The sequence below is a fragment of the Aptenodytes patagonicus genome, chromosome 6 (assembly GCF_965638725.1).
Source record: "Aptenodytes patagonicus chromosome 6, bAptPat1.pri.cur, whole genome shotgun sequence".
Taxonomy (NCBI): Eukaryota; Metazoa; Chordata; class Aves; order Sphenisciformes; family Spheniscidae; genus Aptenodytes; species Aptenodytes patagonicus.
The window spans coordinates 28,169,726-28,197,074 of NC_134954.1; the positions used below are offsets into that span (position 1 = coordinate 28,169,726).

The 27,349-nt window shown below is 42.9% G+C and overlaps 2 protein-coding genes across 2 annotated transcripts in view; one reads left to right on the plus strand and one right to left on the minus strand.

Annotated features, from left to right (window-relative positions):
• Window positions 1–597: 597 nt before the first annotated feature.
• On the minus strand, window positions 598–8,727 carry SLC35G2 (solute carrier family 35 member G2). The gene is made up of 3 exons (XM_076341725.1): window positions 8,522–8,727; window positions 3,601–3,674; window positions 598–2,397 (listed from the first exon to the last, which is right to left on the minus strand). The coding sequence occupies exon 3, from the start codon at window positions 2,375–2,377 to the stop codon at window positions 1,142–1,144; it is 1,236 nt and encodes a 411-aa protein (XP_076197840.1). The 5' UTR covers window positions 2,378–2,397; window positions 3,601–3,674; window positions 8,522–8,727; the 3' UTR covers window positions 598–1,141.
• A 586-nt stretch (window positions 8,728–9,313) lies between these two features.
• The window catches only part of STAG1 (STAG1 cohesin complex component), a 200,267-nt gene continuing 182,231 nt past the window's right edge, over window positions 9,314–27,349 (plus strand). Inside the window, exon 1 of the mRNA XM_076341726.1 lies at window positions 9,314–9,349. The gene's annotated coding sequence lies outside the window, so the exon portion shown is untranslated. The remainder of the gene's footprint in view (window positions 9,350–27,349) is intronic.

Below are 27,349 nucleotides of genomic sequence, written 5' to 3' on the forward strand. Positions count from 1 at the left end.
TCCCAAGTAAAATGTTATTTTCCATGGTGTTTTCCGTGGGGGAAGCTAGACTGGTTGGGGTCACCTGGGCAATGTCTTTTCCCTCAGAAAATGCTCATGTCCCAGAACAGAGGCACAGTCCGCTGGAGCGGGGAGGTGCCCGCTGGTCCAGGTTGGCATGGAGTCCATGGACACAGATTCTTAGACGCTGGTCTTTCTCTTTACTAGCCATAGATTAGCATGGCAAGGAATACTATTTGGAACCAGAAAACCCCCGGGGCTTTCTGTAGATCTCATTTCTAACTGAAGTGTTAGGACCCAAGCACACTGACTTAAAGTCACTGATGCTGTCAGGCTGTTCAGTGTTGCCGCTGCTGCTCACACCTCAATCTGAAATGCAATCTTTTCCCTTTTTTTCTTCCCTTGCATAATAGTCAAAACCTCTTTTAGAAAAAGTAGTTCCATAGAGAGAATATTGCTCTGCTTCAGGGATAGATCTTTTATCTATCATGGACCTTTCTTTCACAGCTGTGGCACAACTGGAGATCCAGTTTTTGGGGCTCTCCTTCCCCCACAGGAGGTCCAGGCTTCCTGCATTGATTCAGACAGAAATTTAACCACAGAGCACAAAAAACTTTACTGACTTATTCTTTATACACACATGAAATGCAAGTTTTAACCACAGAAATACTAGCATTAGTTCATTTAGAATATTGCAGCCAAAGCATAAGAAGCGTTACAGAGGATATGAATACTCTGGGTGACCATTTTAATGGTTTTACTGTTCATTTTCCTACTACCACACTGCACAGGAGTGAGAGTCACTAGTGAATTCCTCTGTCTCCGTATTGCCTTATCCAGGGAAGGTGAGGAAGAACATGCCTATGACTTGGCCTGCACTTCTGTGGGCCAGTCTGTGCTTCCGCTCACACGTCCTACATGCTGGAGACAAATAGCCTTTTCTCATATGGCAAAATGTCAGTGGTTGTACACATTAGAACAAATTCACCTGTCATGGAAGTCTGGAAATACCAACATTGCTACATCAGCTGTGAATTTAAAAGTAGAGAGAGGACCTGGCCACTATGCTAGAACACCACAGAGTTGAAATATGTTCCTTTGACGTGGTCACATAGCTAGAATTGGATGGTAAAACCACAATTCATTTAATGGAAGAATCCACAATCTCCTGATAATCTTGTCTTCCTAAATTCTTCCAAGACAGTTTATAACACGCAAGGAAAAAAACACTAACCAAAATAACCGCTCCCCCAACAAGATCATAAGCACCTGGGAAGATCCGCAACACGACAAGCTGCAGGACCATGGCGATGACTATTTCCAGGTGCTGTACGGTGCTGACCAAAGCCGGGTGGAACTTGCTCAGGGCGTAGTAGACCCCCAGGAAGGCTGCTGTGGAGCACAGGCAGATGGCAAGGAGATAGCTCCAGGTTTCTCCATCCAGTGGGACGATTGGCTCTTGAAGTAAGAACATGGTGGATGCTCCCCACACTGTTCCCGTCCAGCTAAAGGTGAATAGTGCTGTCCACATGCTGATGTTATCTTTGATTGACCTATAGACTATCATGGAGAGAGCAGTGGTCAAACCTGCCATAACAGTCATGGTATAGCCAAAAGCTTCCTTCCAGGTGCTCAGCAAAGAGTTTTCTTCCTTAACAATGTTGGGGATCATGACCAGACAAACGCCAAACACGCTGCCAACTACAGTAATTATGTCAACATAAGCCATTCCTTCATCTACGAGTAAAAAAGCCAAAATGGCACTGAACACTGTAGTGGTAGCCCTCCACATAATGGTCCCATTGCTGGGGGGAACTATAGAGAAGGAAGTATAAGCACAGGTAATAGAGATGACATTGCAGACCCCATAGAAGAAGAGTCGGAGTCTGTGGCCTTTGGGGCCAAAGGGAGGCTCATGGTAATAACACACAACAGTAATGGACAGCACCTGTAAGACTGAACGGATGAAAATTAACTCTAGGGATGGCACTTTGGAACGATCAGAAATTAATCTTGTAATTAGAGCCACACATCCATGAGCCACGGCAGATCCAAAAAGGACTACCCACGTTTTCCTCGACTGCAGTATATTTCCTTCAGGAAAATGCTGGAATTGCCCAATCTCATCGGGTTTTGGCAGTTGTGCTGGCTGAAGCTTTGTGTCTATTGTACCGAAAAAGGTCCTTTCTCTCTTTTTCCCATCATTCAGTAGTCTTTTCTTAGGATTATCCTCCATAAATACTCCAGTATCTTCATTAACATCCTCATAGCCCTCTTCTCCTGGCTGGGGATAATGAGAAGTATATTTCACCGTTACTGTGTTGGGATGAATTTTCACTCGCTTTTTGACTGGGTATTTTTGGGAAGACGTATCCATTTCCTCAGAAACGTCCTGGTCTTAAGAAAAAAATGGAGAAGCACTGTTATTTTTATTTAATAAATAGCGAGAGATTCATTAGTATGTAAATGCTGTTAGTGTTTACAAGCTATTTTTATCAATTAAGTCCAAGTACTAGTAGATTGTTCTTGGTTTTGCTTTAATTTTCTGGTGAGTTACTGCTAAATACCATTGATAGGCCATTTGGATCTCCTTAAAAGCCAACCGTGGAACTTCATTTTAGTCACTAGTTTTTGAAAATGACATATATTCTCATTACGTGTAGTACATATAATGCATTCTAGTATATTCTTATTCTAATGAGAAAGTTCTCTTGCTAAGCTTTTTGGACAGTAAATACCCTGTAATTATGAATTAGACTTATTATTAATTGCTCGCTAATGTTACAAGATTACGGAAGAAATTTGGCTGGAGGAGATGATCGCCTTGTTTCTAAACTGACAGAGAGCAACACAGGGAAATAGGGAGTATCCCCGAGCAAGTCAGCATGGTTAGCATATGAATAAACAACACATTTTTGAACAATACTTTGACAGTGTTAAAAATTCCTTCTTCTTTTCATATCCTTTTATTTCCAGTGATTGATTTTGCAACAGATTTGTTCTTCAAATCTGATTTTTTTTTTAATGGGGAAAATTTAGAAGGACTGATCCAGACTACTAACTAGACCTTCCCGTGGCAGACATTTAAAAACCACAGCAACAAAACCACCACCCTTTTGTCTCCCACTGAAGGTCCATTTCACACTACACAAGCAGTGTGAGCGCTCCCCTCGGTGCCCCCGATTTGTGCACACCACCGTGACACATGTAGCAACACACGTGGCGCTGCTGCATGTGTCACAACGGCAGCATCAGCCTCCCAAAACAAGCAAGCAATCCCTTCACGCACCCAGCCTTCACCAGCACAAATGCCACTTGGTCTCTGCTGTCACAGGTGTGTGCAGCCTGCCCACAGGGAGCCCACCTGTGCCCTTAATTCCCTCCAGCTCTCCGCTGAGCTTGCCATTGCTGTCCCCAGGCCCAGCGTGACAGCACTGGGTCAGTTTAATTCAGGCACAGGGATGTCATTGAGATTACTTTGTTTCCGCAGCGCCCTCCACCATCTGCGCAAAGAGCCCTTCCAAATGAAGTGGCAGCAGGAGAAATGCAACCTTCCCTGCCTTCTATTCGCCCCAGCAAATAAACACATGCAGACCTTACCTGCAACTGAGAAATTTAATCCCAAGCCAGAAGGGGAAAACACCTCTTGGTCATCTACATCTTTGTCCGGGTGTCTAAACAGAAACAGTAGATGCTCTCAGATACCAAATAGGAAAGGTTACAATCATCTCAGCACAGAAAGTAATACCCGAGGGAGGCATGAAACATTCTGCTTGTTTTTCAAAGTTGAAAATTTGAGAAGCACTAGCATGACTTTGAGGCCATGCTCCTTGGGAACTGGCAACCCTGGTGCATTGTTAGGAAAAAAAACACCACCATAAAACCCAAAAAACTTTAGATGGAGAGAAAGCAATCAGTGTCATCTTGCCAAAATCACTCCTCAGCCATCTCTCAGAATTATTGATGGGACTAATCCAAAGAACAAGTGGCAGTTTTGTGAGTGTAAGGTTCCTACAGGTTAGTAACAAGAAAATTCACCATCCCATGCCTGCTGTACTGCTTCACCAGTGCTGCGGAGGAGAGGATGCCCAGGAGGACCCATCCTCTGGATCAAGTCATCCATCCCCAGAAGCCAAGCCCAGCCCTGCAGGCAGCAGCAGTTTGACCTCAGTGGTGTCAGCAGGGGATGGGTATGGACAACCCTGCAGTCCTTGTCTGCAGGGAGTACCGAAGCACCAGAGCAGGTGGGTCCTGAAGGTGCAAGACCACAGCCGAGTGGACAATCGGGCTGAACAGCACGACGGTGGTTTGTCAGGGAGACCACAGATCAAAAGAGAATGTAAAAGTGGGTGCAATAGCTCTTCACAGAAATACTTTAAAAATATCGTGGCCAGGTTCAGCCTTTGCATTTTCTCCATCCATAATCTGTGACAGCCAAGCACTGCCTGTCTCCTGGCAAAAATAATTTACATAAGAATAGGACATTCTTCCTTGTTCCTCACAGGCTAAGTGTTTATTGAACCCCTGCTACACCCAAGCTAAGCTGTAGCCTACTTCTCGCAGGTAGAGTGTATCCCTGGTAGGGATCACGATGAATGGGAGTGGGGAGAGGGGCAGGCACCGAGTCCCAGCTCTGGAGGAAGGCAGCAGCACCAGTTTGGACCTGCACAAGTAAGCGAGGTATCCTGGGGCACCACCTTACTTTTGGTTTGGCAGACTACACTCCCAGCCCTGAGATACCTCACTGAAGCAAAGATTGGTAGACGTTAGAGGGTCTGAGGACAAGAAACACTCTTGTCTATGCAGGAGGCCTTGTGCTAGTACTCCTGTTCACGTTTCTGCTGCCAACCCATTTTCAGCAGAGCTCAGCTGAAAAAACAAAGCGTACCCAGTACACCACTAAATGGTGGAGGAGTACCCCAGAGTGCCCATTAACGTACAGTTTAAATACTGCAAGAAACTTGAGAAGAAACAGCTGAAATGCCAAGGAGAGTAAATAAAGAGGGTAAGAGCTGGTATCAGCTGCACTAGTGGGCAGTTTAAAAGCACCCTACCAGAAATCTACCCGTCTCACCTGCTACTTGTACTTTTTCTTCAGATAAGTGGTTAATTTCAGATTCTTTTAATATGCAAATGCAAAATGCACTGAATGAGTCCAGGAAGGCAGTGATTTTCACAAGCACAGCTTTTCTTACCAAGCATTTTCATTGTGTTATAAATTCACAATTCTGCCTTGCTGTCCCCATATCTTAAAGAAATTAAGATCTTCTTGATTTAAGGCACAATATATGGATCGTGAATAAAATAAGTGGGAGGAAAATAGGACAAAAGGTGCACAACAGGCATTATTATCAGAGTGACAGTGGATCTAACCTGTATAAACTGTCATTTCATTAAGAAACAGCTGAGTACATGCTGCAACTATTGGTTCATGAAAACAGAAGCAAAATAACTAATCTTTTTACTATTAGCATAATGGTAACTTTCTTGCTTCCTGAGTTTAGATTACATTTTCTTCCAACAAATACAGAAAAGGGTATAGAAAAGAGACAAAATGCAGTTGCAAATTTAGTACTGGACCTGTATAACGTATTCAGAGATCTCTCTGCAGCAAAACAATAGATCATGAGCACGTAGCTCAAAATGGCTGTCCTATACAGATACTGTATTCCCTCCAGTATTCTTCAGCACTAAGAATGCTAACAATTGGAAGGTCTGGAAAGTGGAAGGGCAAACACATGAAAAATGAGAAAGGCAGGAGATGAGAAGAAACAAAGAACAAAAAAATAACAGGAGTGCTTAAACCAAAATTTAATTTTCTCTACTAAATATTGAGTATATGACAAATGTTACGCCAACTCTCACACAGTACATTTATTTGTACTCTTTGGTGTCCTTGCTTTTCTTAACCAGCGAGAATTTCAATGGAGACTGAGATTAGTGTATATCCCAAATCCATTATGTTTGTCCCAGACACAAATTTAAAATAAATGGAAATAAGCACAGCCTATGCAGAAAACCTGCTACTTCTCTTTCTGCTAGTCCCTTTTGTGGAGATCACATGAAGTTTTTATTTTTCTTCATCTCTGGAAACATAAAATGGTTTATTTGCATTTTCTTTGAAAAACATAATTTGATTTTGAATCAAGTTTAATACAAGGCTGAAGATTAAGCACTATGCAAAATTCTCATGTTATATAACAAAACAAACATTCCCAATCCAAACGACAACCTGGGACACCCATTTGAATTACCAGTTCATGGAAATCACCGACTGCTAAAGTGTGAACCCCGTTTTCCCATGGGTAAACGAATAATCACAATGGATTCAATAAATGTCACAAAACATTAATAGAATACACACCATGATTTCTTTCAAAAGAAAAAAAACCAAATACTCCTCTCCCCCCCCCCCCCCAATCACTACACATATGCTGATTAGCAAGGTAGAAATAGGTGATTATATGCCACTTGACTACTGCGTGGGAGGCTGAGCTCTCCTTCTTGCCGTGCCTGAAGGAATTAAGGCTTTGAGATCTGACTGGTGATTCTAACCACCAATTTTGAATAAACTCACAGAAAAATACTCTCATCTTCTGCCAGATCGGTCAAAATCAGTCAGCCAACCGAAATGTTATTACAAAAGATTTGCAGACCTGGCAATTGCAGTCCTTACGAAGTCGAAAACGAGAAGTCAGCTATCCCTGTGCTCTGAAAAGCAGGCCTCGCAGGGATGTTCCTTTGCCTCTGCTGTGGAAAATTCCCTGAATCCTGACCAGGTTAGACTGAGATTACCAGAGGGCTATTAGCAATCTCTATAGGATAACTAGAGACTAACCATTTTCCTTGAATATTATACGTACGAAAGACCCACTCCATCCCTACAAACCCATGCAACTGACTCAACTTGTGCCACCTTCGCTAAGCACTTCCGTGCACAGTGCACTGACTTCTCACATTGCAGGTTTTTCTTTTGATTCCTTATCAGGTGCAGGAAAATCTCCTAAATTCCTGTTTCAGCACCCTCTCCATTAAACCACCTTAACCTTGCTGGAGATTCTTTGGTGCTTGATAGTTCAGGCAACTGCACATGCCAAGGGATCTACACTCATGTGATGTCTGACTAGTGTAACAACGTGAACCGAGGGGGAAGAAGCACAGCAGGCAATTAAATGTTGGTATCACTGAAACAGCCTACATTTCTGCTAGGCTTTTAAACTATTTGATAAGGTGCATGCTGGAAAATCAGAGTACCTTTATCTTTTTAGCCAGATGGTCTGACTATATCAATTAATTTTATTAAAAATAGATGCAAAGAAACTCAAGTCTTTATTAAAATTTAATGAATAATAAAAGGTATTTAAGAAAATGACAGCAATTGTATGAAAGGAGTTTTTGGTACTTAAGCACAAGAGCACACTTTATACACAAACCAACAAACCAGTACCCCATGTCTTCAAATTAATCGAGTCACATCCAACAGCACTGCCTAAGGGAAGAGCCAGTACACCCTTCACAGAATTCAAATATAAACCCTACACTTAAGCCCCACGAATTGTCAGTACATTCTTGATAATGTTTTGCTACCCAAAAAACAACCCATATTTGTGCTAGCTTGCTAAAGCTGCCACATGCGATTTCAATAGGATTATATGTGACACCTTTAATTTCCCATGCTTTCACTAACCTATTCTCATGCTGTATAAGGGCTCCAAATGCATCCAGTTCCATGCAAAAATACTCTTCTCTGATTTCTGCATTCATGTCTGTTGCCTGCTGCTACTACCTCTGCAGCAGCAATACTTGCATTAAGTGATTTTGGAAGAAGAGCCACTTTGTCTGCAAACTTCCCATTCCAAAACCCCTAATCTGAACAAACCCCTTTAGACTGCAATTCCAGGCATGGGGGAAAGAACGGAGAATACATCAACACTTTATATGGTCTCCTACAGCATACGAAAATCGCCTGGCTAGATGTAAGAAAGGCCTTAAATGGTACATTACAATGGTCTGAAATAGAGCACGAGAAGGCACGTTCAGGTTTACTAGAACAGATTACAGACTAAGATTTATTTAAAGCTTACTGTTTTTGATCTTCTCCCAACAAATTGCATAAAACCTGGCAAGGCAGCAAGCTGGTGCGTGTGAGGCGTGTGCAGAAGGGCTTACAGGGACAGCTGGGTGAAAAACGGGAGACGGGGCTCAGGAGTTTCACATAGAGGATGGCACAAGTTGCGATGGCAACTATCACGTTTCCACCACCAAAGAGAAGATACCCAGCAGAGGAACTACGGCATCTCCAATGAGAACACAGGGAGCAGGCTCAGTAAGGCCTAAAAAAACCTAAGAGCGAGCAGCAACCCCGCGCGGTGGCCAGGGCAGGTCTGGCGTCTCGGCTGGGAGGGAGGCGGACGAGGGGCTGCTGCTGCTCGGGCTCCTTCCCCGCCAGGCCCCTCTCTCGCCGCCGGCTCCGCAACCCCCCCGGTGCGAGACTCGCCCGCTCCTGCTCCGAAACACTTACCGCTGCCGAAACACCCGCCCGGTGCCGCTGCCCGAGGCCGCCGCGCCCTCAGCATCCGCTCCCCGCCTCTCCCATGCCGGGAGGCCCCCGGCCCCCCTCAGCCCACAGGCCGCATCGCCGCGACCCCGGCCCAGGTGACCCGCCGAGGAGAGGCCACCCCTCCGGCGCCCGGGCGGGCGCGCAGACAGAGCGCGGCAGCGAGCGCTCCGGCACGGCCGCCGCCGCCAGGGAGGACGCTCCGGCCCACCTCGGAGCCGCGCCCCCGCTGCCTTACGGAGCCCGGGACCGCCCCCCGGCCCGGCCCGGCCCGGCCCGGCCCAGCCTGCCCCTCCCTCCCACGTTCTGTCGCGACAAACACAGCGCGTGTGCTCCCCCGCCCCGGGCGGTTTCCTGTCACCCTGGCGACGCCCCGCCCCCTCGGTAGCAGCGCTAACGGCCGCCTTCCGCCCCGCGCGGGCAGCCGCTGCGAGGCGCATGCGCGGCGTTTTCGCGCGAAAGACGTTTGCGGCGCCCGCGTGCCGCGCGCCGGGCGGGGCCACCCCGACTTGCGGCGCCCCCCGTCCCCCCCCCCGCCCCACGCGGCGGCGGCGGGCGGGCAGTGGCGGCGCGCGGGCGCCAGGGGGCGCTGGGGGTCCGGCGCGCGGCGGCGGCTGCGCCATTGGCGGGTCGGAAATGCCGCCAGATGGCGGTTTAGGATTGCGGCTCCGGTGAGCGCGGCCCCCGCCAGCGCCGCCGCCCCGGCCCCGGCCCGCACCCGCCCGGACCCCGCGCGCCAGCCGCTCCGCAGGCTCCCGGGGTGCCGCCCGGCCCGGCGCGGCGCGGCCAGAGGTGAGCGGGGCGCGGGGGAGGGAGGGCGCTGAGGCGCCGATCCAAGATGGAGGCGCGAGGGGCGGGGGCAGCGGGCCGGGGCCGCTCGCTCGCTCGGTCTCCGCGGCGGCCGGGCCGGGAGCGGGCGCTGCCCGTGCGAGGAGAGAGGAGAAGGGGAGGGGAGGGAAGAGGAGGCGGCGCGGGGCGGGGCGGCTCCTGCCGGAGCAACGGGTCCCCCGGGCGCGGCGCTCTTCGCCGCCATCTCATTGTCCCCGCCGGGGCTGCCGGGGGCGCCGGGCCGAGCTCGGCGGCCTCTCCCGCTGCCGGGCCTGCGCCCCGCTCCGGGCGGCGACGGCGCTCCCGCTGCGCGGCCCAGGGCCGCGGGGGCGGGGGCGGCCCGGGCGGCGGCGGCGGGGGATGCTCGGGCGGAGCGGGGGTGGCGCTTCCGCCGCGCAGGGCACGGGGGCTGCGGCGGCGGCCTCCGGCCGGCCCGGGAAGCGGCGGCGGAGTTGGTGCTGTGGCTGTGGGGAGGGAAAGTTGCGGGAGCTGGTGGGCTGCCCGGTTCGACTCGGCCCGGCCCGACCCGCCCACCTGGGCCGGGCTCGGCCCGGAGGAGGGCGCCGGGAGCGCCCGGGCCACCCCAGCGCCGCCAGCGTCTGGCTGGCGTCCAGGGGGGACAGGCGGAGTTGGGGGTCACAAACCGGGGGGAGTGTGGAGCTGGAGCCCCGGAGCTGGGGACCCCCCGTCCTGTTGCTCCTGTTGCTTATCCCCAAGTTGTTAGTGCGGTGACACCGGGGCAAGGGGATAGCGATGGGGTGGGCAGCCTGCCCGGGCTGGGGGCAAGAGGCCGCTCCTTGGCTTGCTAAGGGGAGGCAGACCCGTGCCGTGTAGTGGTGGTGTTTCCCTGACCTTTGGGGCGGGAGACGCAGCGTGCTGAGCCCGGGGTGGCTGGCGGGTAGGTTGGACCGTCTGGTAGTACTGGAGCTGGGAACCGTGGCTCCGGGCAGAAGCCAAGTGTAGGCAATGGCCTCTGACCAGTGCTGGGAGGTGGGAAGAGGCAGAAACACCAAGCTGGGGTCCTGAGCCGTTGGACAGCAAAAATAACAAGGGTTTTGCTTGGTTGGAAAAATTCTGTGATGGATGCTGGTGACTTGGTGACTGGCCTATGGTAGGAAGTGGTGGGCAGCCGCGCTGGGCTTTCTGTGTGTTCCTGGGGTGGTGTGGGGAGTGTGAGGGGTTGTTGGGATGAAGTGTGACTTGGCAGGAAGAAGATAGTAGCAGTATCCATAGAGCAACTTAGGTATGTGACTGCTAGTATCAGCATCAAAAAACTTAGTTTCTGGTAAGACAGTGTGAGTTTAATTAAACTAAATTGAGCTGCTTTATAAGTATTGATGATTTCAGTTGTGTTCTACACAATTTTGTGGTACTTGTAGCTCTGTAGAATTGGTCTAGTAATAGCATTTATTAAGTTATTGAGGAACGAAAAGCCTTTTCCAGATCACACCACTAATGCAACTGTTCTTAAATTGTGTCATGTGTTTGGTATGATGGACAACATTAATGTCTGGATTCAGACATCTCAAGACTTGCTTAACTTTTCCATGCTATTACGCTAGCAATAGGGGTGGTATGTGAGAAGGATTAGTCCAGATTTTCTGGATCCAAAGCAGTTTTGCCTTGTCTGGTGAGGTTTTTTGTTCATCTGTAGATAGCAAGGTCATTCAATGAGCATTTCTACAGTATAATCCATCAAGCCATGAAGAAATCACTGGACCACAGGCGGTATATACCTTGTCTGTTGAAAGGTGTCCTGACTATGGGAAGAAGTTCTTACTTTGTGGAACTAGAGGCCAGTTTATTTTTTCTTTCTTTCTGACTCAACTGTGATGAATTTTTGGTGGATAGCCTGAGAAAGTACCTGTAGTAGGTGCAGAGGTTTTTGAAATGGCAAGCCAACCCGTGATGCAGCAGGATTTCCTGGTGAGCGGGAGCAGAGGAGCTAACTCCAGGGTTATGATTAATCTGATAGGATGTAATTTTTACTGGCTGCTCAACACAGAGTGTTCAGTTGAAATTCTTGGTTGCTACTGCTGATGTACACGCTTGTGGATTTGCAGCAGTTGGAGGGGCTGGTGGAAAATGGTACTTTTCTGAAGCTGAATGAACAGTTAGTGCCAGCTGTGGAGGTTCAAAGTACCTCTTCTACAAACCCTGCGTTTAAGGACTGGAGCACATGGCATTTGGCAGCTCGTGGCCTCTGGTGGTTCCCAACATTTTACAAATGTGCTGAAGTTGATAAATTCACTATGAAAGACAGCATTTATGGCCAAACATCCACATACAATATGCTGTGGACAGAAGTTGTGAGGGCAGCTGAAACCCTGATATTAGAGCTTTGTGACTGGGGTCTCCAAGCTTTTCAGCTGCTGTCTCTGTCCATAGCCTGCCCTTCGTATTGTGCAAATTTTTGTGTGACATCTACTGAAACTGCAGTGCAACTATCAACTGCACCTTTTGATAGTTGAGAAGGTTTATGAACATTGAATGTTTGGATGCATTGACAAAATAAGTTACTCAGGATGTTCAGAAACTCAACAAGTGAATGTTTTTGGTTTGAAAGATCCCTTTCCTAAAGAATATGTACCTCAAGTTTGCTCTGGTGACTTTGGATTCTCTCCTTTCTTTCCCTTTGTTGCAGAGATTTGCCCTGATATAAGGTGGCTAAACATTGCCATTTTAAATATCATTTTGGTAGGCAAGTGAACCTGTAGAAGTGTAAGGATGCAGTGGGAGAGAAATGCTTAATTGTGATGGCTTTAAAGTCATTTATTGTGATAAGAACATGTCTTTATCGTAACATTTATATTGTTTTCTGTTAAAATGCACAAAAGACTGCTGAAAATTTGGAAGTGCTAGTTCTGTAGTTAACACAAGACATACTGAAAGCAGTGAACTTGTCTTTTCATCCACTTAAGTTGTGCAGGAATGTTAAAGAGTAAATTTGGATGCAGTGCTATTGAATGGGTGGTTGGCCTCCAAGAGATCTGGCTCTCCCCATTCTGCACCTTGAAGTGCCCAAGTGTTCGGGTGAGGCTCTGGCTTCTAGTGCTTGGAGTCAAAACCAGAAGATGATATTGAAGTCTGGCGCCAAGATAAGGATATGCCTTATCTAAATCTGATGTACTGGCTTCGGGATTTGAAATGTCAACCAAAATTTCTAAGATACTTCATGCTTTTTTAAAGTTTTGGTGTTTTACTTGTGGTCACTCAAATTTACCACGTGGAGCTCTGAAACTCCCATTGTAAGTTAACATCTCCCCTTGCTTGCAGTGCCACTGCGTTCGCTCATTTGGCTAAAAATAGAAGTTGGTTTTCTTTCTTGGAAGAGAAAGATAAATCCTACAAAGTTTGAGTTCACCCACAGATGATTGTTTTGTCGTTCCTATCCAGGGCATCTAGAGATATGCTTTACTCTTAGCAATATTTTGCTTTTCCAAACTGATTTCACTTTGTTGGTTTGTGTGTTGAATATGTGATCAGGATACAAAGACAGATTTCTTTGTTCCTCTAGAAAATAAGGGGTTGAGAGAACATTATTATGACCCTCTGTTGCAACTTTTCAATCTGAAAATATGCTTCCAAAAACAAGTGGTTTTTTGGGAAGGTCCACACTAATTTTTTTTTTTAAGGTAGACACCACCTTCAGTGGGCTGAAAGAGCTGAAGAGAAGGAGCTGCATAGGGAATCTTCTCCCTAGTTCTGATTTTGTAGCTACTTGCTAATTTCTGACATGTCCTATTGAAGGTCTAAATGTAGGTAATGATTTCACCACTTGACCATTTGTGTGTATCATTTGTGAGAGAATACCCAGTAACCTCAGGTCCTTTGGCTAAAGTTAGAAGGAGCTATGCTCCTGGCTTTTATAGTTTTGCAACACTTCCTCATTTGCATCTCTGTGGGCATTTTAGTATTTCGGAAGATGCTTTTTAATAATAACAGTATGCTTGAGATAGCAGGATGCCTTGGACGATAGATTCATCAGGGTATCTTTACTGAGCCCAAACTGTATCACGTGTATCCTGTTTTGAACTATAGGTTCAATATAAACTTGATAAATTTGGTGACTCTGCTTTCATATTACACAATCTCAAAGCCACCTTATTTTGGAAGAAAATGCCCATTTATAAGTATGGGTAATGCCATATTTGGTACAACAGGTGCAAATACAAAGCTTTTGTGCCACACACACACACACACCCGCAAGCATTCAAGTACTCTACTTCGATACTGCCAAATGCTCGTTCCATGATTATGCTGCTAGTCCTGCCCAGGGTGGATTTGTAGACTCAGTCTTAGGATATGCAAAAAGGCATTGGTTGCATGACATTGGTGGGACAGGCCTCTCAGCCACAGTTGCCAGCATTATTAGACACAAGAGCTTGATGTGGGAGTGTATTCTGAGTTCTAGTCTCACAGTTATTAATCATTTATTGCAGAATTAAGAGCAAGAGGTTGAATTCTTAAGTCTGTCCTCCCTCAACTGAAAGGCAAGTTGTTTCAGGTGGTTCCCAAAAGTAATGTTTTATTAGAAAGCAGCATGAGGCAACATCCAGCCAACTGTGTTCCTTGCTGTGCAGGAGTTCACAAGAATATGTGCTATTTATTCTATAAATAAATCTAATGAGTGTATATTCTGTAACTCTCCATATAGCAGACTTGTATTATATTGGCAGGTTAGCTGAGTGAAACAGTGTTAACAGATTGTTCAGCTCATAGGAAAAAATATTTCTTTGTAGAGTTACATAGGAATAGACCTGTGTGTCAGAAATGTTTCTAAATGTCAAATATTTTTCTACAATAAAATAATAATCAAAACAATTCATCTTGGATGCATTTCTTTTATATACTAGAGGATAGAATGTGGTGGTGTTTTTTGAAACAAAAATCAAATGACAAGCTGAGAATCTGTTTGTTCTCCCCCACATGAGGGTTTCTCTCTCCTTTTTAGGGTTAGAATCCCCAAGGACCAGGAAGATACCAATGTGTTAGTGTTTATAAGTGGAAAATAAAACTTCATTTGCAAATGGGTAATGAATTCCATCTTAAATGAGTGATAAAGATGCCAATTTTGCATTGTTATTTTCTTAGATCTGTTCACTAGGACCACAAGAACTTGTTCCTGCCAGTGGAATTGCACAAGATGGTTGAGCTGATCTGCCAGCCTGCCACAGTTGAGAGAAGAATCTCTTTCTCCACAGCTGCACAGTTCTTCCCTTTCCTTTGTGCTAGTGCCGCTGCTGGCTTGACCTTTCCTTGAGCTAGCTGAATTCCCTACCTGGCAAAACCCATCTGCTTGGGAGGGGTGTTTTTCTGCCAGGTGAATGAATTGTATCAGGCCATCAGAGTAAGATGTTGCTAGAGGTCATGCAAGGTCAGTGGCAAGAATGTTTTGGGGGAAAAATGGTTCTGGAGCTCCAGACCCTTCCTTCTTCAGGTGGCAGATTCAGAGTGACTCAGCTGTGTGCGCTCACCCTGGGTGGCAATGTTCAGCTTGGAGCCCATCACTGTGTGTGTAAAGTTGGGATTCCTGTGGGTAACTCTCTTACCTTTACTGAATTTCCTCTGCCAGCTTTGCTGGCCTGTGTTTGTTCTTCCATTCTTTGCGGTTGGTCCTGTCTGCCTTCCCATGAATAACTTGGTATCATCAGCAAATTGTCAGCATTCACCTCCTTTTCCAGATGTAAGAATGTCTCAAACAATTTGGGCTCCAGCTCGCATTCCTGTGGGACTTCACTGGTGGCCTTACTCTATTGTCAGAAATGACCATTTGTTTTGCTCTTTGTTTCCTTTCTTTTAACCAGATAACCTATCCATGCAAGGCCTTTTATTGCCATGGCAGCTTAATTTCTTTAAGAGCCTTTTGTGAAGAATCTTGTTAAACGTTTCTTGGAAATTAAAGCAGTCTTTATCAAGTAGAGCCCATCAGTGTGTGGGTAAGGGAGATCTTCTGGAGAACTCCTGTAGGTTTGTGGAACTTGACTTTGCTGTACAAAAGTGGGGTTGATTTCGCTGTCTAAATGCTGTCTTCTACTTAGCTATCAACTGATCTATCTTCTAGAATAGTTTCTACTAAGTTAGGCTCACTGGGCTGTGTTAGGTGAGAGAGAAAGCACAATTATAAATTGTGCTCAAGAGTAAGCACTGCTCCAAGCAGTAGAATTTTTTGAAGGCTCTTTTCTTTTGATTCACTCTTACGTGGCTTCTGTGGTGTCTAATAATTTTGTTTTTCCTGTAGCCTTACTTTAATAGGGCACTGCTTGGGGGAGAGGAATTAAGAATCTCTTTTCTAAGAAATGAATATTTTTAAAAATGTAGAGGAACTTATATATTTTGGGATCTTCGTTTTCCTGAGTTCAGTGGAAATTGGTCCAGGGATTGACAATTACTGGTAGTGGGAATTGGAGAAAAGGACAGAGAGAAGGATAAGCATGCAAAATACAGCCATGCAGGCCTGTTTCTATTGGATACTGAGCTTAAAAAAACCCAAACAAAACAACATGGTTGCAGTGATACTGTAAAACAAATAATATAGTACAGGGAGTGAAAGTCACCGCTGTAGAGATCATTCTTGCTTACAGAGCTGAAGTTTAAGGGTCTGCCTGCCTTTGACTACTTCCAAGCTGCACTCAGCAGCCTGTAACATTTGTGTTCTGCCATACATAATGCTCTGAGAATGGAAGTGTGAGTGGAGATAGAGAATTAAAATGGTAAGGATAGCTACCAAGCCTTTTGAAGGACTTCTCTGAAAGATTGTGACATGTCGGGTACTCTGCCCTTTTAGTTACAGATCATGATTTGTTTATTCTTCATCTCCTTTCTATTCCAGAATTCCAGTGTTTTTCTTCAGCTCTCTGAGGCTTTTGCTATTTTAGCACTAGCTGATTGTTCTACTTGTATTTACATAAATCAAATAAAATTTGCCTATAATGTGTCCTTTCTCATCCCTCTAAAAAGGGTTGGTATAGTGGGTCAGAAGAAATGGCATAATTTCTGTGGGTTTGTGTGTATCTCTTGCCTTCCCCAGTCTCATTGGTGATCTTTTTCTCTTTAGTATGTATTGTTTCTGTAAGCTCCATTTGGAACAGTTTTCTCTGCCAAAGTGATAAGATGGAGCTGAAATTTAATTCATGTTTCAAAATGTTTAGGGAATTTTTGAATACTAATTATTATGCTATTGTACAAGATGCTGGATGCGGTCAGAACCTGAAGAGGAAGAGACATGCAGAATATTGTACTATTTCATTAAAAATGGCCAATCTGAATTATGGCAGTGCTGTCCATTTGCTGAGGTGGGAAAGAGGACGGTAGGTTGGATGGCAGTGAAAACTTGGGATTGGGTCCTATCAAATATCCCCAAAGCTGGAGTATAACAAGTGGAATTGTCACAGTGGAACGGCAGATTTCCTCACTCTTCACTGTTGTAAGTGAGTGGGAGAACACAGGCAATAGAGTTAGTCAAGTTTCGGATATAACCTATGCTACTGGCACTGTCAGAAAAGGAATGGAAGTGAAATGCCCCACTTCTGGCATTTTTCTTAAATGTGTGTTTCAATATCGTACTGTTATACTTAGTTTTCTCCCCAAAGAAACCAGAAAAGCTGCTTGTCTTTTGCTTTGCAAAGAAAAGCTTTTACACACTTCTGTTTCTGTTGGTGTGTGTAACTATAGAGCACTGGCGTTAGGGACTGGTGGTTGTCCAATGTAAATTATTTTTACCTGAGGTGGCTATTGAATTGTGAATTTCTTGTCTTTTTGAAATGTTTGTTAATGTCATAGCCATTAAAGCTGCTAAAACTAACTTTTTCTGTTGGTATGCCTTACTTTTCTGATTTCTCATTACTGTTGTTTGACTTAGAGCATGTTGGTGTCCAGGTAGAAAGTTGAGAGGGAAAAGACAAGGGCATTAGTGAGGAGTAAGAATCAAGGGAAGCAAAGTGTCATGTTTGGTGGGCAGGGGGAGGAATTGCCAGTTGTAGCTGCCACTATTTCCTAGACACTTTGTTTTCCCTAGGCAAATGCATATGAAACTGCTAAAATTTGAAAGTGTATCCTTTTTAAAACCTTCAGAATATTTTCTTAGAGACTTGTGCCAAGACTTCATCCGTGAGGAGCGCCAGACCTTTTGCAAGAATGTTGTCATTCACCAGCGTCATCCATAGCATTTGTGCAGAACTTGGAGTCTCTCTCCGTGTAATGCCAGGATATACCACCAGTATTTTCTGTAGTAAATTCTGAGGTATTGCTAGGGTATGTCACTCATGTAGTTCATTTTATTGTGAAATACACAGCTAAGAATAACCCTTTCACATCTTACTTGCCCATAAATTTTTGGCAGTCAGCTCCTTTGTTGTCTCTCCCTCAAAACACTTCCCTGACCTAAAGTCATGCTTTGATAACACCCACATCTAGAGTTTAACTATTGTATCTGCCTCTGTCCCGAAGGCAATGTGTTGCTCCTTTGTAAGTTATGTTTGCATTCAAGCTTATGTCAAAAGATAATGGCTTTCTGTGACAGTAATCACAAAAAACATTCATCCTGTGGGACAATCGGTACTGATTTGTAGTTCCCCAATTCTGATCTCTTCACCTACAAGACTGGTAAATGGCAAGCAGCACCATTGCGAAATGGTACAAAGTGCCATTAGATTTATTTATGCTGTTTGAATCCTGAGTGCATGTGCAGGTTCACTATTACTGGCAGAGGCAAGCATGACACAGGGAAAAGCTTATGGAACTAAGCTATGATGGAACAAATACATAATTGAAGAACACGGGAATGTACAAAAACATTGGCTTGCAGCTTGCTAGAATGCAAGATTGCACAGTGGGCTCCCTTTGGACCAAATGAGGTGATGGATGAACAAACCAGCCTGTTCCCCTCGCATGCTGGTGGCAGCTAGTAGAGGAAGTATCGTGCAAAGTAACTACAGCTCCTGCAGCTCCCTGCTTTTCTTTGAAGTAGCATGTTTTATAAAAAAAAAAATGCTAGCCTTTTTAATCTCTGGTCAAGCTATTGCTAATATTCTTTGCATGTCAGACTCTTCAAAAGAAGAATGTGTGTCTCAGGTTAGTTTAAGAACTATTCTGTTCTTCCTGCGAGCTCCTGCAACTGATGTTACTGGCAGAGTTCCCTGAAATGGAGGCTTAATTTGAGAAGACAAAAAGCTGTGGTGAAGAAAGGGAAGAACATGTTGGTAGAAGGTTAGAAATGATCTGAATGTCATATTACGTTCACCAGACTTTCCTTTTTAACAGCAACAGAGACCAAAACTTTAAGACACAGAACAGCCTTGTTTGTATTTTTTTCTTAGCTGTAAATTCATGCAGTTAGGGCCTTAGTTGCTGGGGATTTTTTTTAATCCTAAAGGGGAACTTCAGTTATTACATTGTTATAGATGGCTCAGATAAGCATGCCTGTGGTTGAGATGGGTATTGTTAGGCAGTTATTCAAATAATGCCTCTGACAAACAAATAATTCAGACTGGAAATTCCTGTATTAGATTTTTAGCTGCAGATTGATTATTGTTTTCCAACAAAAAATATTCAAATTAATTATTGAATATGAGATTAAGGAATTTTTTTGACTGTGGTAAATACACATTTTTTTCTAAGGATTTTAGTGGGAAACTCCTGCTGAATTTTCCCACTTTAGGGTAAAGACCTGTAGTTGACCTGTTCTGTGGCTTAAGTGTGATAGCTGTAAGTTGTTACTTAAAAAAAAAAATAATAATCCACGTAGCTTGACGAGTTTATAAGTGTCTGCAAAATAGTAAATGGGAGCTTGGTAAGGACTACAAGCTATGTTTTTCAGGGTGGATCTGCACTTAGCAGATTTCATTATTGTGCAGATTTTACATAAGGAACAGATTGCATGTGCCACAGTGAGGGTAACCTACACTGTATCCTTCCAACTTTGTCAAGAAGGACAGGAGTTTGACAGACATCAATCTGTTACTATGTAAACACAAGCCATTCCCCATATCTTAAGCATAACTTCCAGGGTTTGAAAACTAGGCTTGAAATTCTTTGTCTGTTGTCATTAAGTTACTGAAAGGTAGATCTTGCCAGTCAGGTGTCTTTTGTGCTATATTCATGTTTCCTCCAAAGCATGCAAGTTATTGAGAACTCAAAAAATGAACAAATGTTTTTCCTAACTTTGTTTAGGAGAGAATGTTTGTTTTGGCTGAAATCTTCCAGAGCAACTTAGACAGACACCAGCATGGGAAAATTAGTAAAACTAGCAGGATATAACAACATTTTTGTGCTTGGGCAGTTTAAAATGTCATAATGGAATATGAAGTAAAAGAACAATGTAAACTGCTTTTACCCTTGCCAAAAGCTAACTGATGGTGTGGAGATCAGACTTGTTAGTGCTTCAAAGTGTGTTATAAAGGTAAGCAAAAGTGTCCATATATAGAACTTCTCACTTTTGCTACGATACCCAAGTGGGAGGTTACTCTGTTGGGGAGCCGTTTGGTGACTTCATTTGTTGTGTGGGTATCAGTGCTCTCACGAGTGGAACCCGGTGGCTTTAATACCATTTTCCCGCCTTAATTCTAAATATCCTGATCATATGTGATGAGAAGAATTGAGACCGCCCTGCCCCCTCCATATTCTGTTCCTTACAATCTGTTTTCCTTACTCTCCAGCTCATAAGAATTTTCCTGTATTACCAACACAGATTTAACCTTGCAGTATGTTTTCTTGAAGACCCACTACCTGAAATGTTCAAGTGGTTAATAGTTTCATGTAATATCTGCTTTGCAGTCTTCTAGCACCTGGCTTTCAAGCAGAAGTACACTATTATTTTGTCCTATAATTCCATTCCTTTAGAAACAGTAGTTTATTTCTGAAAAATTGCAAAGTCTTTATCATTTCGACGTCTTCATCCTCTAACTGGGACGTGCTGTGTTGTGAGAATATATGTTATAAAGATTTTTACCATTGAAATTTTATTTAATGAAATAACTGGTATTGAGGAGACTATTAAAGTGTGCTTATATCTAATTATTTTAATTTTTTCACTGTTTTTTTTGTGCATTGCTGGAATCCCTAGCAACATAACTCTAAATCCAAATTCATGTTGCTTTTACAGCCACTAAGGGATATTAAAGCTGTAGCATTCCGAGATCTCTATCCAATCTTGTGTTTTACTGTAACAATGGACTTTTACTAGAAGGGTTATTTATTTGCTTTTACTTTTGTGGTTCTGCCTGGGCTTTCTTTGTTCCTGGAAGAATATTCAACAAAAAAAAGGACGAAGAGAGACCTTGAGTTAATCCCTTTCTCTGTCTTGAGGGAAGATCATTTACAATATTCTTGACAGATGCTTGTCTAATCTCTTAATTGCTGGGAATTCCACCGCGTTTCTTAAGCAGCTTATTCCAGTGCTTTATATTCTTACTGTTTGGTTTTTTTTCTAATGTTTAACTGACACAATTTGCAGTAAACATTGATTTTTATTTGGTCATGTCCAGCTATTTTTGATGTACTTGTATGTATTTGATTCCCATTTTTTCCCTTGATATCTTCTCTAACACAAACGGTGTGTCTTTATATTCCAGTTCTTCCAGTGTTTCCTCATAGATCTTTTCTTGTCTTCTGATCCAACTCACTGCTTTGTAGACTGTCCTATCAGTCCATATCTTGAAACCTGGAACCCCAAACTGGGCACCCTGCTTTAATGCTGGAGACTTACTAGTGCTAGGTGGATTGCTCTCCATTCATTTATTTTGAAGAGCTCTTCACAAGACTCCATTGCTCTACTGTTATTCTTTTGTTTGTAGTTCATGTAAGGCTTTGTAAGCAATCGCAGTGTTTTGAGGTTCTGTGTTGGCCTGTACTTGGTTGTGTATCTGGATTCACTGTTGGTTTCTGTCACTCAGAGGCATGTTCATCCTCCTCACAAATGGAGGAATGAAAAGCAGGATGGCAACCAGCATGTAAAACAATTGTCACTGGTGAAACAAATCAATATTTGCCCCTTGGTAAAGCCAGCTTCCACTGTGCGGTTAGCAAGATGTACAACATAAACATTAGTTTCTTGGCTGATGATATTTGATCAAGCAGGAGCTGTGGCTTTCTTACTTGCTCTTGTCTAGGAGAATCAGGACTTTCCTTTTTGATGTTGTTGCCTGATGCAGTTGCCTGTGTTGTCATTCGATTAGTTGCAGTCTTCAATATTCATGAAGAGTAGTGAAGAAAGGGGCTGCCTTGTTTGTTCAGCGTCAAGCTGTTGAAAGCATACGTGGAACATTGGTTTCTCTACATCCTTTGATTTCAAATGCTGGGTTTTTGTTACTATAAAATGGTACAAATCTTCATGACTATTTCTGACAGTACAGAAAGAGGATTTGCTTTTTCATGGTAAAAGTGTAATAGCAGCTTTAAGAGAAAAGAAAAAAGCTGGGAAAGAAAATTAAAAAATTATGCTAAAAAAGTGAAAAAGGGATACATTTAATGTGAATATAGTCTCTGTTTTTTACAGTCTTCCTCTAAAATCTGTCTAAGAAATGACTCTCTTCTAGCACAGACTGTATTTTCAGCTTTTGTTTCTTTCAGACTGTAGGTATGCTTTTGTACCAAGTAGGGATGTTTTGAGCCTTGAAACCAATCTTCTAGTTATGACTTAATTAGCAACACTTATTTATTGCCTATTTGGATCCTGGCTTCTTCAAATAGCAGTGTTTGTTTCCTATCAATTTATAATCTTCAGTGAATAACTTCAGACATAGATTTGAATTGGTACTATATTATTTTAAGTGCATGATGATTTGAAACTTGGATTTCATTCATTGTTTGCTTATTTTGAAACTCTGTCTCTTACTGTGTTTTACAAGCTAATTTTTCTTGGGACTATTGATGGAGGTAGGATGAAGATTTAGAATTGCAGTGGAACTAGCATGTGTTTCCTAGGCTTTACTGAATTCTGTTCATTTAGTAGCTTTATATTGATAAACATGCCTAATCTTTTTTTTAGTGCATTTTTGTTCTCAATTACTGTTTTCCCACCTTTTTTTTTTTTGTGACAATCACTGCTATCACCTTTGCTGCCCTCCTGTCATGCCCAAGCATCTGCTTTTGACTGATTAGCTTCTGTTCCCTCCACCCTTGTCACTGCTTCCTCTACAAGCAGTTTGGCTCCTGCTTGGAGCACAAGGTCATCTGCCTGGCAGGGTTTAGGGGGTTGTTCCAGGCCATGCCTCTGGTAGGGAACAAGTGCTCTATACAGCTCTCAGAATAAAATAGGGGATGTTGTATGTTTCACTTAGCAGTTACAATGCTGTCTGCATTTGCCAAATCATCAGTAGCCGCTAAGTTTGTACTGTATTTTTGGAAACACATCGAATGAATTTGAAATTTGTTAGCAGTTGGTTTGTCAGCAGATGAACAAGTGTTTCAGTAGTGAAAAAACTAAGAGGACAGTGATTGAACAACCTTCCTTTCCTCCTGCGTGTCCTCTCTTTAAGCTACAGTCCCCCAGCAGTTAGCTGTATTTTGCTGTGCTGTTTCTTTGGTAGCGGTGGTTAGTAAAGGCATGTTGGAAGACAGGTATCTCTGCAGGTTAGAGAGTAGTTTGTGGTCTAATGTATAATAATTGTGATACTGAGGTTTGTTTGGGGGTGGAGAAGTAGTTGGTGTTTTGATTCTATACTTCTGTGGCAACCGCATTTCTGACTTTGGCTCTGAACCTAATGGAGCATGCTTTGTTCTATAATTGAGCATTTTACTAGGTGTAACAGTGTATAGTACAGGAGTAAATGATTTCTCAAGTAATCTGGCTAGTTCTCTGAGAATATGGGTTTCTTCCCTATCATTGCAATTGGGAGACCATCAGTACTTTATTCTTCAAATGTACCACCCAGGGAAACTCATATCCTCCATATATATAACTTATCTTACCAATATATCACCCTTTTTAATAGACTAGGAAGAACGTAATCATCAATCTCTTACTTTCCCTTCTAAGAGCTGTTAAATATCCAAGGCAAAAAAAAAGTCAACTGCTCTCTGATTTCTTGAGAGTTTGGCACTGTATGTGTATAAGGTGCTTGAGCTTTATTTATTACATCAAAATCCATTCAGTCTTACGGCATCTTTCGCTCTGGTTTCATAAATGTAGTGCACAATTCCACTGCCAGTTTCTCTTCTGCTCTGTTCTGTTTAGACTTTGCAACATTTTGAAGAATCCTTTCCTCGTTCAAGCTCCAAAACTGTTTTCCTGCCCCTCCATAGTAGTCTAGAGAGGTTTTTCCACAGTGGCTATATATGACTTCTTAGTTAATAGGCTTGGTAAGATTCAGTTTAGTTTTAAAGCAAAAAAAAAAAGTTTGTGCTTTTGCGTCACAAACTTGTAGCAATTTCTTGTCTGAAATTAAAGTAAGAAATTTAAGAAAAAGAAACACTAACAGAGCAGAACAACAGCCAGTTGGAAGGGGAAGCTAAAAGACTAAATATGGGGTATAACAACTCTAATCAGAATTTCTTGCTTCTGACAGCAAAGAACTAGATGGTTTGGTGTTAGGAGCAAGAATCTCACCAGCTAGCTGACAAAGTGATTTACCCTTAAATTCGCCTGCTGTGGTTAGGAATTGTCTTTTTGACCTTAAGAATTCATTTTCCCCTGTAACCTGGGGGCTCTGCCTAGAAAAGAGATTGCAGACTTTAAATGTTCATTTCAGTCTTACCTTGGGTTTGTAATAACAATTGTTTGTTGATTTCAGGAAAATTTGACTTGCAAATATAAAATGGTTAACTACCATGTTCATTGTTTTCTGTTCCATTTCCCTGTAATGCAGCTTAATTTTATGCAAGCCTTCATCTGTCTGGGAGTTTGCAAGCAGGTTAGAAATTAAATTGTACATTAGAGAACAGTCAATAATAAATATCCTTTTAAATGTTCGCATTTAAATAAAAAGAATTGTCAAAACCCCTCCTATTAAAATGATACTGTAAAATGTGTTCAGGTTCCCATTTTTCTAGTGAATTAAAATCTCAGTCTGTTTTCTTTTTTCCTCCTTTGGCAATTGATCTGATATCTCCTTCTCCCAGATCATTCTCCCGGTGTTCGAGTAAGGTCAACAGCTACTCAAAATGACAACCTTTTTTCAAGTGTGGCTGCCAAATTGCATTTTCATGTTCGAGAAAAATCTTCTGTCTTCAAAGAAAGCATGGACACTCCTGTTACAGAAACATTAACCGTTCCATTTCTGCTCACTGGTGTTAAAGAATCAGTGCTCCCTCTTTTGAGGAATAATTGAAAACTTGTGGAAGAGGCTTTTGTACCCATTGGCAAGGAACTCATGAAACTTTTTTTAGCTTAAAATACAGGATTTTCTCAGCATTGCTCTCTGAATGCTGGCGAGCTGTTTCAGCTTCAGTTTGGGAAATTTTGATGAAACTAGTAACTGGCTCATTTTGCATTCTCTTAATCTGTCCAGTATATCCGAGACTGGAAGATGACTGTATTGACTGCAATTAATATCTGAATAAAACATGGGCACACAAGTGTTGAAGAGTTCCCTGAATCGTGACTGCAAAGGAAGATTCAAGTTGTGGGAGTGCTCAGTGTTGGGCTTCACTAGGATTGTTCCTTCAGAGGGTTGGCATTAAAACAGGCTTTTCTTTAAAAGCTGCAGTAACCACAGGTTCTATCAGACAGAAACAAGCCTTTGAAAATAGTAATCTTTGATCAATTGATACTTCTGCAGTGTCTGCCTGTATCTTCTACAGGCAAAGAAATTATTTCAGTCTTACTACGGTGGAGTGGCAACTTAACTGCGTCGGTTTAACATGAACTAGCGAATGTGGTAGAAGAACATATGCAGTATTTACTGTTAGGAGCCTTTTTCTTGACTGAGTAGCTGTTAGATTTGTAGTATGAGTTGTGTTGCTGTGAGGGGCTTGGGTGTTTCTGTGATCAAACACAGGTAGAAGACTTCAATGGCAGCACTGTAGGAGAGGAAAAACTGAATATTTTATCAGTGCTGTGTCCTAGATATGTCATCACCTCATAGCATAAGGTCTATAAGAAAACTGTAATTATGTGTATTAATGAAATGAACGCAGCCACATGTAAATTTTTAGTTACACCACTGAAGAAGGCAGATGTTGTACTACAATTGCATATTGTGTCAGATCTGCTCATGATACTCCTGTCTACAAGGTTAAGTCCTTCTTACAATTCTGTTTTTGAATGGTACCTGCAGAAATATGAAGTTTTAGACAGAAATCAGCTTCATGGTTTTTTTACTGAAAAGGTATAAAGAAGAAAAAAAACCACAACCCAGGCATAGAAAGCTCAAATGCAGTAAAACCTAGCAGGCAGGGGTGGGGTTTTTATTAAATGTATCGAATGGGAAATTAACTGTAAATTCTCTGGGAGCTCTATATTTGGGAGTTTTTGTACTTATGAAGGATATGCGTTTTTCAACATGTGTATTTTAACATATTGAACATCTGCTTTAAGCATACAGTGAAGTCCAGGTTTCGCCCCGCATGTAAGACAGGTGCTTTCCATAGGAAACGCACAAGTAATTTCTGGTGTTCCTGGGAAAGAGCAGTAAGCCTAAAGGGGTTAGTTTAAAACGGTAGTCTGTTCCATTTTCTCCCCTTGTCAGTATTATGACCAGATTTATGAACACTTTTGATAGAAATGTAAAAATCAGTGATGGAAGTTGCTCTAGAATTGCTTTTGAAGCACACATTTCTTTTGTTGCTTCTTCCAGCCAGGTATGGGAAGGCCAGTTGGCAATTCTAGCACGTATGTTCTGCTTTGAAAGTGTCTGGAGGCTTTGGTTAGATAGATAACATGTTTTGCTAGAGACTTTACAAATGCATGTTAAAGCAGCATATCCTTATTGAATAACATTATTTAGAAGGCAAGGTATGACAGAGACAGGAGAATATGGTAATAACAGTAGAACAGTTAAAGAGTAAGAGGTGAGATTGCTCTTATGTTTCCTGCTGGTCATGGGCTGAGAATCGATTAGAGTAGTGTTGGACTTGAAATATGTAATTAATGATGAAAAGAGCCACTAGGAGTTCGGACTGTATTGAACATGAACTGTGTAATGAAGTAGAGAGGTGAGCTCAACCATGTTAAATGGAAGAACGTGTCACATCTGTAATATTAAAAAAGCTGTCTTAGTATTAGAAAACTGCAGTGGTAGAGTACTCAGTGATTTAGAGTATTTAGCATAAAAAATCTGAATGAGCTAATTAAGGGTATTAAAATGCTTGCAATAAAATTTGAATATTGAAAGTTTATAAAAGCTCTAAGCAGTAATTAAGGATGCTATTTTAATATCTAAAATTCATTAAAGTTGAGCAAAGAAAAACCCTGCCGCAGCTCACAAGGGAAAGTGTAAAAAGAACATCTGCTTTTAAATTCTTGTTGTCGTCTCTCTATTGGATTTAGTTAAATAACTAAGAAACATGAAATTAGACTATCCTCTTCTCATACATAGTATAATTTGGGATATTCCCATGTCCTTGCTAAAACTGGAGAAGATAGCCCTTTGAATGTTTATCTAATTTTATACTTCAGTTGATAGGGGATTAGAAACTACATTGTGAATTTTTTGTCTGCTCTGTATTTTCTGAGATTTTTCCATTTTAGAGCTTCTGAGATCATGGTTGAAATAAAAACTATACTTTCTGCCTAATCAAGCAACTTCCTCATTTTTAGCTGGTGAAGGTTTTTTGGCACCCTGTTCTCAAGCTATCCTTGCTATAGCTGTCAGGCTACTACTGCTTAGGTAACGGCAGCTCCCTGAAGAAAATGAAGAGAAGCTCTGTGTTTATAGCAGCTGGCTCTGGATAACCCTTTTGGTGCTAGAACTGCCAAATGGAGCAGTAGGAGAACATTCAAGCTAACTCCCCATCAAACTGCAGACCTTTGGATAAGCTCAAACAGTAGCCAAGAAGCTACTGGGAAATGGAAGAAAGGTCTTTGGC

What these genes read in the sequence shown, in the direction of transcription:
- SLC35G2 (XM_076341725.1), bottom strand. Translation starts at nt 2,377, where the DNA reads ATGGATACGTCTTCCCAAAAATACCCAGTCAAAAAGCGAGTGAAAATT.